The following is a 15,658-nucleotide window of genomic DNA, read 5'->3' on the forward strand; positions in this document are numbered from 1 at the left end:
TTCTATTTGCTGTTTTTTATTCTGCAGGATGCCTTCTATTGACAGAGAAGCTGATGTATAATGAGTACTGGAAGATCCTTGAAGAGTAGTGCAACAAAGTAGGAATTTCAGCAAGGCTTTTGTCATTAAATGCTGTTATCATAAAAAGCATCTGTCATTGAAATAATTTTTTAAAAAGACAAAGAGTAGTAGAAGAGAAAGTTTTTACTTTGTGCCCCCATTGCTTAGTGTCCTCCAAAGTGTCAAGATCCTCGTGTTAAGATATTAAACATGAATGGGAACCCAAGATGCTCAATGCCTGTAAGATCGGGCTCCAAATGTGTCTGGAGAGTTTTCTTCAAATGCAGATTGTGGTCGGGCAGACTCGTTCACAGAGCCCCCAGTGAATGTGTGTGATGGGTGGGGTGCAGCTGTAGCTGAACAGAGCAGATCCCGCCCGGGTGGAACACTGTGGTGCAGTTCTGATCCAATCTGTACCCCAGGCTGGGCTGCAAACACAACCAGATCTGTTTAAAACCCATCCAGATGCGATCCCGTCCGTGTGCTGCGGGATAGCCCTGCCTGGAGGCGGGACCCGCTGTGCTCCCTCCCAGCCTGACCCAGCCTGGGACTCTGCGTGTCAGACCGTCAGGTAAACTGAAATTCTGAGTGCGTTCCTCCTGGGAAATGAGCTGAAGCTCTGATTTTGGGCCCTGTGTCAAACATTGTGTCCCGTTTTGAGCTGATGAACTCCTGCCAGTGGGTTCCACACGTGGGCACTGACATCTGTGGTCCTCTCAGTCCCCAGAGCCTGCTGCCATCGCTGCTGGCTCCAGGAGGAGTGAGAGGACAGGAGATGGAAGTCACCACTTTGCAAAATATTGGGAGCCTTTGAAGTTTATGTAGGAAAATCGGTGATTCATAATTTCACATATTAGAAAACCCCTTCTTTTAAACTAAACAAAGCTTTATCACTGCCAACAGCCGACCTTTAAATGGAGGTTTCCAGACTCAGGGTTTGTAGCGAGGTCCATTAGACCTATAATCAGGTTTTATGATCACATTTGAGCAAGCATTAGCTTTTGCCATGGTAATAACTCATTTCACAGTTTTCTTCAGGATTGCAGTCCCAGTATTTGGTTGACATGGGACAATAGGGTTTCTCCCTGTTAAAGAGTAGTAATAATGTATCATTAACCAGCTCTTATTAGACTATTTTTGATCCAAATTGCTGTATACATGCAATTTAAATACAAATAGCTCAATAATTTTATTCTTTTGTTTATAGGTCTTTATTGTCTGAACACCATGCTTATTATAACAGTGTTAATTTAAAAAGCTTTTGCAAGGCTGAAAAGTTGTATAGAAATATTCCCACGTGCAGTTATGCACACACAGGCAACAAATCTCTTTGCTGAGTGCTAAAATGAGCTAAACATTTTATGGAAACCAGAAAGAGAGACAGGATACAAATTAAATACAGACAACATCTGTATTGTTTACCTCTTAAGTTTCCACCTTATATTTTAATAGTATTGATATGAAATAAGAAAAACATTCTAAAACCAGCACAATTTTGCAAATAGTATCTTAGAGTCCTGTTAACCTAGAAGCTCTTCTAATCTTTGTAAGTATAGCATGACAGCTAATTTTAGATATTTGGAATTTCTTTTATCAAAATATTGTCAAAAGAAATGACATAATTGAATTTGGGCTTCTTAGTAAAAATAGATAAGTACATAAAATAACATAAACTACACCAATATTTCCAGGAAAGGAAATTATCAATTTATCTATGGCAAGTTTCTAAAGTCTTACTGGCTTTTAACCCCATGTACATTTCTGCAGGAACTGAACATTCTGTTTATGTGTCTCTAAAGTTATTGTGTAGTTATGTTAAATAGCATCCATGATTTTCACTGTTTTTTGCCAATCTGCACATGATAACTGTGATATGCTTGTGAAAATGGTAATGAATTAATCCCCTAGAGCATTAACTCTGCTGTACTTTTTAACACGTTTACATCATGCAGCTTTTAATAAAAATAAGGGAAATTTATCATCCTATGGCAAGGTAATAAACAGGTGAGTTCTGTTCTTGAAAATCAGGGAGTTTTAGGAGCAAATTGTGTTTATTGTGTGACACTGTCGTGCAGCTGGCTTTGCAGAGGTGTTTGCACAAAAAATATCAAGTGTGCATCTTAGTTACAGCTCAGTGCCTGGGGTGTAAGGTGGCAGGCAATGTTGTCTTACAGTGTATCAGAGTGACTCTGCCTCGGCAGAAAGAAGATTAAGGTGTGATGAAATGCCAGCCAAAAGTGCCTATAGGTACCTCAAAATAAAGAACTACACATGTTCTGAGATGTTGGGTTATCGTATTTGCCTGTAGTATGAGCACAGTGCTTTCCAGATCAAGGCAAGGCTTGCAATTCTGAAGTGAGAGGAAAGGTGGAGCAACATCTTCTTCCTGGAAAGCCTGGACTGAAAATTCTCTATTATATTTATCCTGTAATTGCAGGTGGTTTTCCTCCTTCAGATGTAAGGTACCATTATGTGAGAAAAGCCTCTGATTTTTCTCTGTTCAGTCAGGAACAGTTGAAAGATTGTCATGCCTAAAACATGCAAAAAGAGTGAAGGAGGTGCCCCACGTGCTGAGGTGTCCACACGAGCAGCATCTCTTCCTCAGGTGGCTCAGTCATGGATGGGACCTGGCTTCCAGGGGGAACCACACTCCACATGGCTGTCCCTGTCTGTTGGTGCCTCTGTTGTCCCCAGCCTCAAACCAGTTCAAAAAGTGTTTTAAGCCCACTTCAGGTCAACAGAACAGATGGGGAAGGGGTTTAGCTGTGGATATGTCCCCACAGGTTTTGTGCAACAGAGTGGATGTCAGAGATGACAGACCCTATGTGTGTCCCACACAAGGGAAAAGGCAGAAAATCACATGTACTGAAAGATTTATTAATGCTCCATCCTCTGGTGTCAGCCAGAGTTTGTGCCTTATTTGACACCAGAACCTGCTGTGCTTCTGAGGGAAATGGGTATTTCATGGAGTATCTCCTACTGCCAGTGTCCTGGGAGTGAGATATTCCAAGGGAGGCACTGGTTCGGTTTTTTGGAGGTGTTGTCAGATGGGGCAGGGTTGATCCCAGGTCTAAGAGCCCTCTCAGGACTTGGGAAACTTCTTTCCATTTCCTCATCCATCCTGAACTTGTCTGTTTTCCTCTGCTGTAAGGTTGGATAGCAGCACATCCCTGTTTCCTGGGAATGTTGTGGGGATCAGTGTGCTGCTATCAGGGATGGGTAAAGGCACTGAGTTGCCATCATGACCCTGAAAGAATTGTAAAACTCTAGAAAGATGAATCCTTATAAAACTAAAAAATAATCCATTGGAATGTAGCATTAAATACACTGTCACTCACCCCAGCCTGGTTTCTCCTTTTCCTGCATGAGCTGTTCCACACTTTGGCACTGCTCCTGCCACTGGAGTCTGTGACAGGTTTAAAAGAGGATTCTTGCAGCACACGCTGGAGTTTGGACTGTGTGTTTTCCTTCAGAGAACACCTCTGCCTTGGCACTAGAAACCTTGTCAGTGCTGTGTTTTGCAGAAATAAATAAATAAGGGAGCAAACGAAAATGTCATATACATAAATATGCCACAGTAAGTTTAGTCTCTGGATCAAAGTGCTGAAAACGACACAGCTTTGAAACAGAAAGGTAGGAATCAAAATTACACATCCCCGCGCATCAGCGCGGGTGCCAGCTGTTTAACTGAGCCGTGCGTGCTGCGGCTGATTAAATGAAAACATTTTAGCAGCTGTCTAAAAGAAGGAAACCCCTTCCCCACCTTCCCGGGGCTGCCCCCTGCTCCATCCCCATGGGCTGCCGGGGAGAGCAGCCCCTGGCTCCAAGCCAGGCCTGAGCTGTCCCTGTGCATCAGCACACGTGTGAGGCACTGGGACACAGGGCTGCTCTGGGATCATCCAGAGGACAGGCAGCAGGGTCCTGGAGAGGCCAGAACCGCATCGAGTCCTGCTGCCTTTGCCTGGACACCTGCGTGGGGGCAAGAGCCCTAATCCAGGCTGTTCCACGGGTTGGATGGATTGCTGCCTGGGTCAGGAGACAAAGCAGCTCAGCTGGTGGGGGAAGAGGCTCTGGTGTTCATATCCGGGCCAGGCACAGCCCGACCTCCCCAGCGGGGAAGAGGCTTTACAGAAGAGAGAAAGCTTTAGGTGAGTGGTGGGTGGTCTCTGGTGCCTGCATCCCTGCCAGTCTGCAGAAGCAGCAGAGAGCAGAGCAGGGCTGGATCACACATGTGGCTGCTCACACATCACACTGCTAGGAAAAACACCCTGGGTGTCCGTGTGTCGCTGTGCCGTGGGGTGAAGGAGACACCCCTGTGACAGGAGCCTGTGTGAAAGGAGCCCCCGCGGCGGGGTTTGAAAGCTGCCGGTACCTGCAGCAGTGTCCCCACACAGCCCCCCTGCCCCGGCCCTTGCCCCGCACGCCCGGGGGGCTCCGGGGCCCGAGGGGCCCCTCTGATGGGCGGTGAGTCCCTCCGGCCGCCGGGGCAGCGGGCACCCCTCACAGCGCCTCGGGGCGGGCACTGCGGGCTCCGTTCCCCATCCCCGGGGGCCGCACGCCTGTCACCGCCGCCTCCTCCGCGTTATTTACATCCGTCTTTAGCAGTCTAATTACCCGCTTTATTGCTTTTGCCCGGGGGAAGCCCGGGGACGGCGGCGCAGGGGAGGACCCTCCCCGCCAGCCCCCGCGCTGCCCGCGGGAGGGGGACACGGAGCTCAGCCGGGGCTGCCCCCACAGGCACCCGGCTTGGGCGGGAGTGAGGCGGGGAGCGCCCGAGCCGGGCCCCGGAGCCCCCGGAGGCGCTGCCCCACAGCCCGCCCTCGAGGGGCGGCTGCAGCGCGCTGCACAAACGCGTCTCCTCCCGCCGAGGGGAAGAAAAAAAATAAAGGCGACAGGAGAGATGGATTTTCAGATAAGCAGCGGAGGTAATTTATTGGCCTTTATGCTCTTCCGATGGAGTGGGGGAGAGGCGGCGGAGTCACGTCTGCACATTATTAACCGGCTTTACTCCGCCTCGGCCCAGACGGGTTCCCCCGGCCCTTCCGCGGAGCAGGCCCCGGGCCGGGCCCGGGCCCGCCGTGAGGGGACTCCGTGAGGGGACACGGTGAGGGGACACCGTGAGGGGACACCGTGAGGGGACACCGTGAGGGGCCGCCCTGAAGGGTACACGGTGAGGGGACACCGTGGGGGGACTCCATGAGGGGACACCGTGAGGGGACTCCGTGAGGGGACACCGTGAGGGGACTCCGTGAGGGGTCGCCATGAGGGGACACCGTGAGGGGACTCCGTGAGGGGACACCGTGAGGGGACTCCATGAGGGGACTCCGTGAGGGGCTGCCCTGAAGGGGCCGCCCTGAAGGGTACACGGTGAGGGGATTCCGTGAGGGGACACCGTGAGGGGCCGCCATGAGGAGACACCGTGAGGGGTCACCATGAGGGGACACCGTGAGGGGCCGCCATGAGGGGACACCGTGAGGGGCCGCCATGAGGGGACACCGTGAGGGGCCGCTGCTCCCCGGCCCCGGGGGCAGCCCCAGCCTCTCCCCGCTCATCCAGGTTGTCCGCGGCGCACTCGCTCCTCCAAACTCATCTAAATTACATCAATAACAGAGCGCACTCTTTAATGAGCTCTCAACTTTAAAGACTTGAAGGATATTAACAAGCCGCTTGACAAATGGTGCTTAGAAGCACATTAAAGACGCTGCTAATGGAGCGCATAATGACGGCTAATTTTCGATCAGATATAAATTAGAGCCCCAACAGTTATTTGCCTTAAGGACTTTATGTAAATGATCCTGTTCTGTATAAACGGGGAGGCGAGCCCAGCCCAGCCCCGGCGCGCCGCCGAGCGATGCCGCAGCCCGACGGGGCGCGCTGCCCCCGGCCCCGCCGCCGCGCAAGCTCCGCGGGCCCGCACCGCCACCCGCGCACCGCGGCACCGCTCCACGCCCCAGCGCCGCCCGCCTTCCCCGGCCGCGGGAGGAGGGGCGGAGGCCGAAGGCTTGTCCCTCTGGGGCTGGCGGAGGGGGCAGGGGACAGTGCCCAGCGCCCGCGGGGGGCCCAGACCAACCCGGCCTCCGCCCATCTGCGGAGCCGGACCCCGCACACACACACGCTCCCGGAGTGTCCCAGCTGCCGCCCGGCGCGCTGCGGGCGCCTCTTTTATCCCTCCGTTGTTTTCGTTCGGGGGTGGTGGCCGGTTTGGGGGCAGGGTTTTGGTTGGTTTGCTCTTTTAGGTTGGTTTCTTTCTATTTCTTGTTTTTAATTTTTTTTTCTTTTTTTTTTTTTTTTTTTGTCAACAAGTGCCAGCTGAGGGCCCGGCCCCGGTCCAGGGAAGGCGTGACCTATCCCGCGCAGCGGCCGCGGCTCCTGCCCGCCCACCCCCGGCCCTGCCCGGCCTCCGGGATGCTCCCGCACGGAGGAGCCGTGTCAGCAGGTCAGCAACTCCCCTGCCCTGGGAAGGGGGTCCCGGCTGTCTGGGGGAACCCGCGGATTTTCCTGGGGGAGTTTTTTGGCTGTTGGGCTGTGATTCTTCTTCTAACCCCCACCCCCCGCCCCGCTGATTTGCGGTGTGTCCTCGTCTTCCCTCCAAGCCCCTCGTTTACCTTTGCGGGGCGCGCTGAGCCGCAGCCGCGGGGCAGGTTCCCCTCCTCCGGGAGAGCTCGGGGGTCTCACCTGCCAAAACAACAACAGCCATAAAGGAGGGAGGGGAACGTAGTCCCTTCATCGTCTCCACCCCGGTCACCGCGGCGGGGTCACAAACCAGCTGGGCTATCCCAGGAGTGGGCACTGCTGGGGTTTCCTCCGAGAGAGGATCTGGGGAGGGAAAACGACTGCCCGCCCCCATCCTCGGCGGGGCAGCGGCTGGGGGCCGGGGCGGGAAGGGGCGCGGGAGTTGCGCGGGCGCGGAGGGCCCCGCTGGAGGCCGTACTCACCCGGGCGGCCCCGGGGCTGCGCCTCCTGCTCCGCGCTCGACGCCCCGATCCATCGATTTGTTCCTGGAAAAACGCGGCGCGTTCTTATAGCAGCTACGAGCAATTAATATTGCATTAACCCTATTAAAAAAAAAAAAAAAAAAAAAAAAAAAAAGAGAGAGAGAGAAAGAAAGAAAAAAAAAAAAAAAAAAGGAAAAGAAAGGGGAAAACCCGCACCCCGGCAAAGCCATTTATTATTAACGCGAGGGTAATTGGAGACCCGAGACGCGGATGTGTGCGTGTCGTGGGGCAAGGCAGGCAAACACAGGCGTGACAGTGTGGCGGGAAGGAAGGGGAGCCGAGGGTGGCTAATATTTAATTTCAGGTCTGTGGTTTTCTAATTCGAGATTAAAAGCAGTCACGTCTTTGAAGCCAGACACTTGGTGTAAATGTACAGTTAAAATATTCTATTCTACAGTCCCCAGACAGAGCTCTGCTACTCCCAGGCTTCATTAAATTTTAATTATCATCCCAGACTGGAGCGAGGAAAGAGGGGGAAGACTGTCCACCTAATTGCAATTGATAAAGGCAAAGAAACCGAGATATTTTTCCTCGCCGTGCACGCACAGCAGTTGTTTTTGTTGTTGTTGTTGTTTTAATGCGGGCAAAGCCCGGCGAGAGCAGCGTGAGCATCTCCGCCTATAGATCTGCTGTTTACAAAAGACGCACGTGAAGGAAGGCCGGGAAGTGATGCTGTGGATGGGTGTTGGGGGAGAGGGGGGGCTCCTGGAGGAGCTGGCGAAAGATCAACGGAAGAGGCGAGGACCCTCATTAGAGCTCGTCAGCTTATTGTCTCCCAAAACAAAGCACGCTCTGCCTCAGCCCTGCTCGGCCCGGCCAGCGGAGGGGCTGCCCTGGCACCCGGCCCGGCTCTCCCGGATCCCGGGCACCTCTGCACCCCCACACTCCCTCAGCCCCCCGGCTCCTCCGTGCCTTTTCGTTTGTTAATCACCTGCAAGTACGGGACCGGCAGGTACTGGGGGAAGTCGGCTAATTGCCCCAGGTTTTTAATTTGGCAAACTAGAGAGCGATCTATCTCCAGGCAGTAAAAGGAAAAAATAAAACCCACCGCGTTTGCTTTCTAAGCAGCTTCCTATTATCACATCGCCACTTAATTTTATTTCCATTCTCTCCAAGTTAAATAGAAAGCCCAGCTCACAGGGGAGCTGCCATGTGCCTACAGACTGGGGATGTCAAGCAGAGAGACTCACAGTGCAAAGTTAATTTCAATTCCCGAGGAGGATTTCACATTCTCGCTCGCTCTGACCCACAGTAATTAGCTGAGATAACTAATGATTACTTACTTATTCCTTGTAATTATCTGGATTTAATAATTCGCTGTGTAATTTATTAATTCGCCCGTAATAGCCTTTAAGTGAATGGCTCATTTAAGAGGGCGCAGCGGCGGTTCAGGGGCTGCTCGCTGCTCGCTGCCTTCGCCTGCTCACGGTCTGGGGGGACTCTGCTGTTTTCGAGGGCCTAACCCTGGCCCCCCGACGGCCGCTCCCCCGCTTCCTCCTGCCCTACCTCACCTCGTGGAACGAGCCCCGCGCCCGCGGAGGTTGCGCGGCAGCCCAGCCCAGGGGGGAGCGGGCAGGGAGGCACTCCCCGCCTGGGGGGCTCCCGGCGGGGCGCGCAGGGTCGGGGCCACCCCCCCAAAAAGCGGCGAGCCCCGGCCGCGGAGGGAGGAGCGGGCAGCCCGCCCTGCGCGCCCGCGGGGCTCAGCCGTGCCGTGCGGGGGCCGCGACGGTAACGACAGCGACAGGGCTGGGGGGCCGCGGGGAGGGCACCGCCGAGGACACGGCGCCTGTGCCCGCCGGTCCTCGGGGCGCCAGGCCCTGCCTCCGCGCCCGCGGAGCCGCCGGCACCCTCGGCGTGCCCGGGCGGTTTTGAAGCTGCAGCTGGAGCTGGTGGCTGGGCGGAAATATGAATACTTAATCGTGGTTCGTGTATGATCTCCCTCCCCCCCTCGCCCGCCGCCGTCGGGGTTTTTTCCCCGGCTTTTGTGAGCGCCGCGCGGGGAAATTCCTTTTCCCTTTTCAAATGTGGGGGTTATTTTCTCGCCTTAGCTTGCGGGGCACCCTCGGCTCCCCCTGGCCGGGGTTGGGGGGGACAGAGCGGCCCGGGGAGCGGGGACACCGCAGAGCCGCACGTCCCCGCTCCCCGCGCAGGCACTGCCGAGCCGCGGAGCTGTCCCTGGTGCTGCCGCCGCTCCCGACCGGGGCCGCTCCCGACCGGGGCCGCTCCCGACCGGGGCCGCTCCCGACCGGGGCCGCTCCCCCTGCCCGGAGCGGCGCGGAGCTCGGGCAGAGGCTGGCGGTGGAAAAACAAGAAGCGGCAAACGCGCTTTGCCAATGAAACATAAAAATTCTGTTTTCTTTTTTTTTTAATGAAAGACGATTTAACAACATTTAAAAATAACTTAGTACATTACCAGAATAAATAAACCTCCTATTAACAAAACAAAACCAACAAAATAAAAAAAAGAAACCCAAACAAAAACCAACGAAATCGGGTCATATACAGAACTTAAGACTTCAAACAGTCTCGGATAGAATAGCGATACAGCGAAATCTGTAAGAATATATCTATATGTGCGTCAACGCCAATGAAATATTTACAATACATACAGGTACCCAACCGAGTACCCTCAGTTTATTGTTGTTGTTCCAAAAAGAAATGTACCAAACCGGTTGTGAATTTACAAGCAGTGCAGCCTCTCTCGCTCGCTCGCTCCCCTTCCCTACAAATTTTAATTTGGCTTTTCTACAAACAGACCTCCAAAAAGGGACTTTCCTCCGTGGAAAAGTATTGCAATTAAAGGTAATAAATAACCGAGCAAATAAATAAATAAACAAACAAGCAACCGGATAGATAAATAAATAACCGAGCCGGTGTGAATACCGTCGCGATACACCTTTGAAATCGAGAGAGACGGATATTGTGCTGGCAAGAAACCCGAAGCGACAACCCCACCACCCCCCGCCCCCCAGCGCTGTCACCTACGCGGCCACGTCCTTCTCACTTCGGGAGCAGCGTGCGGTGGGGACAATGTGGGAATCCCCATTAAATATGTAACGCGGTAAACAAATACCTCGGACAGTGAATCAGGCTACACAAATAATGTAGGACATCTACTATAGGGTGCCGACGCCGTACGAATAAGAATACTCGCCAGAGAAATACCTTAGGTTCAGGTGACAATTTACAAATGGCCAAAAGGGACATTCAGAAGAAGAAAAGCTCACGTTCATAAATCCTACCAACACAAAATATTTGATTCTCACTAACAATTTTTTTTACTTTTATCAAGACTTAGATTAAAGAGGTGTAATTAATTAGAATGAGCACAAAATGAAGTTGCTAGAGAGATAAATTAATAATTTACAAGGGGTTGTTTGGCAGTAATCTAATAATAGCTTTTGAAGACCAGTGAACACAGCAGGATCAGCTCTTTCCCTAAGCGTTATAACTCCAGAGAAGGAAAAGGATAATAACCACAGTAAAAATATATATATATTTATATATTTATAATACGCAGTGTAAATGCAGAAAAACCTGCCATCTTTTTTTTAATCATTATTATTATTATTATTATTTAAATCAAAATACTTTTGAGACGTCTCTCACGGTGCGAAGCCTCAACTCTAGATTCAAGTTTGGGTCCCGAGAAAGCCATGACATCGTGGCCACCCCGCTGCCACCCGGGCGAGGTCTGTTAGGAATAAAAACCAGCGGTACTTGCCGGGGCGGGTCCGGGCGCGGCTCTGCGGGGAAGTTCCCCCCGAAAGTTGGGCGCGGGGCGGGCGGCAGGGTGGGCTGGGGTTGTTTGGGATTGTTTTCCTCCTTTCCTTGTCGTCGTTCTCGTTGTTCATGGAATTTAGTGTCGGTGACGGTGACGCTGATGCTGTCGGTGCTGCTCCGCGGCCGGCTCAGATGCCCGCCGAGTACTTCATGCGCTTCTGCTTCTGGCGCTGGTTGCAGAACCAGACGCGGACCACGTTCTTCTTGAGGTCCAGCTTCTCGGCGATGGCGGCGATCTTCTCGGAGGAGGGCCGGGGCTGCAGGGCGAAATAGGCCTCCAGCGAGCGCTTCTCGGGGGCGGCGATGGAGGTCCGCTTGCGCTTCTTCTCCGCGCCGCTGAACAGCTCGGGCTTGGCCAGTTTCTCGCGGTGGGACTTCTCGGCCTCCTCCAGCCACGCCTGCAGGATGGGTTTGAGGGCGATCATGTTGTTGTGGGAGAGGGTGAGGGACTCGAAGCGGCAGATGGTGCTCTGGCTGAGGGAGCCCACCCCCGGGATCTTCAGGTTGGCCAGCGCCGAGCCCACGTCGGCCTGGGTCACCCCCAGCTTGATGCGGCGCTGCTTGAAGCGCTCGGCAAAGGCCTCCAGGTCGCGGGGGTCGGCGTCCACGTCGCTCATGCAGCCCATGTGGGCCGGCAGCCCGTGGGCGTGGGCCATGCCCAGCGCCGCCGGGTGCATGGGGTTCATGCCGGCCATGTGCGGAGCGTGGCCCGGCGTGGAGACCACGGCGCCGTCGGGGGCCGCCATGGCCCCCAGCGCCAGCCCCGGCGTCAGGTGCTCCAAGAGTTCCCCCTCCAGCGCCTGGTGCGGCTGGTGGTGGTGGTGGTGGTGGTGGTGATGGTGGTGGTGGGTGCCCGACAGGGCGGACGGGTGGGAGATGGGCACGGAGGAGGAGGAGGCGGCCGAGGTGCAGGGGATGGTGTTCATGGTGTGGTACGTGGCGTCCGGCTTGAAGGGGCTGTGGTGCGGCGGGTGGTGGTGGTGGCTCTTGCTCGGGGAGACGATGTCCACCGCTGCCAGGGCTTCGGCGCGGGCCAGCAGGCTCTCGTCCAGACCGCCGAATATATTGCTCTGCAATTGCAAATAGAAGGCACACATAACGCTCAGCAGGGAATTCGCCTCCCCGCGCACTCCGCCGTGCCACTAAAACCTTCCCAGCATGTTAAAAGAGAAATCCTGGAGAAGGGAGGGGGGATGGGGTGGTGGGGGGGAGGAGAGGAGAGGAGAAGAGGGAGCGAGCGGGGCGAGGGAGCGGGCGCGGCGCGCAGCCGCTCGCGCAGAGGAGCCGCGGCGGGCGGGCGGGCGGACGGACGGACGGACGGACACACGCACCAGCCGCACGCAGCATCCCAGGTCATAAAAATTAATACGAGCGGCAAGAGCCGCCGCATGCATAAGTTGGGCGAGCGCCCGGCGGCGCCGGGTGATTTGCTGCACGGCCATGAAAAAATCATCAGGCGGATCCGGGGGGCCGCCGAGGGGCTCCCCTTAAAGTGGGGCGGCGGGCGGCGGGCACCTACCGGAGGGGCGGGCAGGCAGGCCCGCCGCATCGCCTCCGCGCCGCCGCCGCTGCCGCCGGGGCCGGAGCCCGAGCTGGAGCCGGAGCCGCCGCTGCCGCTGCCGCCGGAGCCGGAGCCGCGTCCGGCGGAGCCGCCGGTGCCGGTGCTGCTGGGGGAGCTGGCGGCGGGGGCGGCGGCGCCGGCGGAGGGACAGGGCGAGGCGGTGTGCAGGGCCGAATACTTGGTTTCGTGGAGGCCGCCGCCGCTGCCGCCGCCGTGGGGGAGGCCGAAAGGCTGCTTGCTGCTCAGAGACATCATCATGGTTCTCGCCGCCGCCGCGGCCCGGCCCGCCGGCAGCCGGCCGCCGGAGGAGGGCAGGGGCGCGGGGCCGGGGGCCCGAACCCCCCGGAAAAGCCACAGGAGCCCCGCGCCCCCACCGCCCGAAAAATTAAAAAAAGAAAAAAAATCCCACTCGTCCCCCAGCCGGCTGCCCGAGCCCCGCCGGGGACGAGAGGGAGAGGCGGCTCCGGCGAGCCGGGGATGCGCGGGGGATGCGCGGGATGCTCCCGCCCGCCTGCCCGCCCTCCGCCCGGGCGCTCGCCGCTGTCCGCCGCCGCCTCCGCTCCGGCGCCGGCCCTCGCCTCTCGCGAAGTGCCCTCCCTGCCGCCGCGCCGGTGGGTTTTACTCTCTCCCCTCCCTCCCCTCCCCTCTCGCCTGTCACTACAGCCCAACTCCTCGGGAAGGGCCCTCCGCGCCTGCCTCCTCGGCCCCGGCCCCCTCCTCCGCCGCTCCCTGCCCGCCCCCCGCCGCTCCCACGCCCACGCGTGCTCCCACACTCACCGCCGCGCCCCGTCGCCTCCCGGAAAGGGGAGGGAAAAAGCCAAAGAGGAAAAAAAAAAAAAAAGGAAAAAGGAGGGGGAAGCGACCACCCCGCCGCCTCAAATCCACCCTCCATGAAAAGAAAAAATAATTAGAAAAAAACAAAAAGGGGGGATGGGGGGAAAGTCCGGTCCGGGCTCACCACGCACCTGCAGCCCGAGTGTCCCGCCGCTGCTCCGGCACCGCTCCGGGGGGCGGCAGGGGCGGGGGCGCGCCGGGCGCTGCGCGGGGGCAGCGCGGGGAAGGGCCGGGAGCGGCGGCCAGGGGCTGCCCCCGCCGGCGTCCCCCATCGGCGGGGAGCAGCGGGCATCCTCCTGCAACAGCGCACCGCTAGCCCGCCAATTTCCCACGCCTGTCTAACAGGAAAAAAAGAAATGGAAAAGGAAAAAAAATGAAAAAAGAGAAAAAAGAAATCGGGGAAAGTCAGCTTTCCTGGAGGTGGTCGGGTTTATTTCCATGAATTTCACTTTGCAGCAGTAAGGTTAAAATAAGTGCTTAGGTGTTTAATTTCTCACCTAAACAGCAGACTTGGTAATTTTAAGGGAAATAAAAAAAATTACATTGTATCAGCTCTCACTGTCGCCAGCTCGGAGAAATGAAATAAATCAAACTTAAAAGCTTGAGTATCATTTAATTATGGTGTGAATAGCGCTTGGAAAGAAGTAGAACAACATCTCTAAACAAATTATGGCCGGGCCAGGAAGGAATTATTAGATTGAAATTTCATTTAGGCTCGGGAGACACGGCGCTTCAATATGTAATCTGTTATGCCTCATCTGATTTGTATGCTTAATTCAGCTTGACGATTTTATTAGTTTTCATAATAGTAAAAAAATTGAGCAGCACTATGGGCTAATGCATTGTGTGTACTATAAATTGTATGTCACCGTTGAAAGGCTGAAGTCTATAGAAATCTTTTATTAATGACAACATAGGAAAGAGGATTTTCTTGCAAGCCTTTAAGGAGTTCATGCCAAACCTCCGCGCTTCGTGTCTCGGTAGGCTATTAACATATCGTCATACTAATTAGGCTACTTCATGAGTGATATAATTTCAAACTTTAAATTATGTTCTAATTAACAAGGGTTGTCCAATTTGCTTAATCTTCAAAAGGCTTTTGGCTTGTCTAATTAGTCTAAAGCATCGAGCATCTCCAACGCCCAAGAAAGAGCCATCAATAATGTTTTGCGCGTTTTGAGGCGATCGCGGGCCGAGCCCACGCGGGTGCGGCCCGCCCGTGGCGGGCAGGGCTGGCAGAGGGCTGGCAGCGCTGGCAGAGCTGGCAGGGAGGCCGCTGTCCCCCGCCTCCCTCCGCCGGGGTCCCCGCAGCGCCCGGCCGCTCCTGCGCCCCCTCCTCCCCGGCAGCGGCCGCAGCCCTGCGCGCCTCGGCGCGGGCGTGCCGGGAGCTGTGCGGAGAACGGGTGTGCGGGGGGAAAAAAGGGAAGAAAAAGAAGAGAATACCTCGTTGGCACGGGGAGGTCCGAGGGCAGGCAGCCTGCCGGGTGCGCTGAGCCGGGGAAAGGGCTCTGCCCGCCCGGCTCTCCGGCTCAACTTTGGCGGAGAGAAATGCGAGGAGGAACCCCCCCCGCTATACATTTAACCCCTCCCGCACTGAGTTTAATTACTCGCGATAGTTGTTCTAATGTATGCTGTCACACGGGAGAATTGAGAACGCATATCGTTAATATGAATTAATCTTGATTTTAATAGCAACTGACAGGCGATCTCCAAAACGCCGAGCGCTCATCGCCGCTCCGAACGGCCGCCACCGGGACGCGGAGCGGCGCGGCCGCGTAGCTGGGCCAACTTTCCCCGGTGCCGGGCCCGGGGTGACCCGGGGGTCCCCGCGGTGGCTCTCCGCGCTGCAGGGACTCTCCGCGGCTCCGGCCCCGCCAGCGCCGCGCTGCCGCTGTGCTCGCTGCCGGCAGCGCCTTGCCCGCGGCTCCACCGCCCAGCACCTTCCCTTCCCCCCGTCCTTTTCCTGGTGATTTTTTTCTGTTGGATATTTGTTTGTGTTTGGGTGTCGGTGTTTTTTTCGTGGAGCCCCCGCGCTGCCCATCCGCAGCCCCCGCCCGGAGTCGGGAGGGGCGCCGGGGGGAGCCGCAGCAGCCGCGGAGCCTCCGCCGCCCCCCGGCACCTCGGCGGCCCCGCGGGCCCCGCAGCCGGCTCTGCGCACCTCTGGGCTGCCTAAATAAAAGGAGAGCTCCCCCTCCGACTTACCCACGCCCACACCCTGACCCACGCAGACATCTGGGGAGAAATCACTGTCGCCTCTCATGTATCCATGTTCTGATTTACGATTAAAATTTAAAGACGCGCATTCATATTTTACCGAACCTAATGCGCCCTATGAATTTTTAATCCATTAAGATGCGGGCTACACTTTGAGCAAACTCTACCTTTGTTTTGAGGGCAGGGCAGCGCCGGCCCCGGCCCTGCCACC

At 55.9% G+C, this 15,658-nt stretch overlaps 2 protein-coding genes across 3 annotated transcripts in view; one reads left to right on the top strand and one right to left on the bottom strand.

Moving 5' to 3' along the window:
• TTC29 (tetratricopeptide repeat domain 29) overlaps positions 1-147 on the top strand; it is a 78,689-nt gene extending 78,542 nt beyond the window's left edge. The window contains exon 12 of the mRNA XM_063415255.1: positions 28-147. The gene's annotated coding sequence lies outside the window, so the exon portion shown is untranslated. The remainder of the gene's footprint in view (positions 1-27) is intronic.
• A 10,725-nt stretch (positions 148-10,872) lies between these two features.
• On the bottom strand, positions 10,873-15,095 carry POU4F2 (POU class 4 homeobox 2). 2 transcript variants are annotated; one of them, XM_063415095.1, is made up of 2 exons: positions 12,362-15,095; positions 10,873-11,918 (listed from the first exon to the last, which is right to left on the bottom strand). In XM_063415095.1, exons 1-2 carry the CDS (start codon positions 12,655-12,657, stop codon positions 10,967-10,969), a joined length of 1,248 nt encoding a protein of 415 aa, XP_063271165.1. In that variant the 5' UTR covers positions 12,658-15,095; the 3' UTR covers positions 10,873-10,966. The 2 variants fall into 2 exon arrangements, with proteins under 2 accessions (XP_063271165.1, XP_063271164.1); XM_063415094.1 differs by having other exon boundaries at positions 10,873-11,908; positions 12,352-15,095.
• Positions 15,096-15,658: the final 563 nt, after the last annotated feature.

This window comes from Prinia subflava, chromosome 18, assembly GCF_021018805.1.
Source record: "Prinia subflava isolate CZ2003 ecotype Zambia chromosome 18, Cam_Psub_1.2, whole genome shotgun sequence".
NCBI lineage: Eukaryota > Metazoa > Chordata > Aves > Passeriformes > Cisticolidae > Prinia > Prinia subflava.

Bases quoted from the DNA above. Each gene is read 5' to 3' on its own strand.
- POU4F2 (XM_063415095.1), bottom strand. From the start codon at position 12,657: ATGATGATGTCTCTGAGCAGCAAGCAGCCTTTCGGCCTCCCCCACGGC. The intron at 11,919-12,361 runs TCCGGTAGGTGC...TGCCTTCTATTT, and splicing joins CGGGCCTGCCTGCCCGCCCC to GCAATTGCAGAGCAATATAT.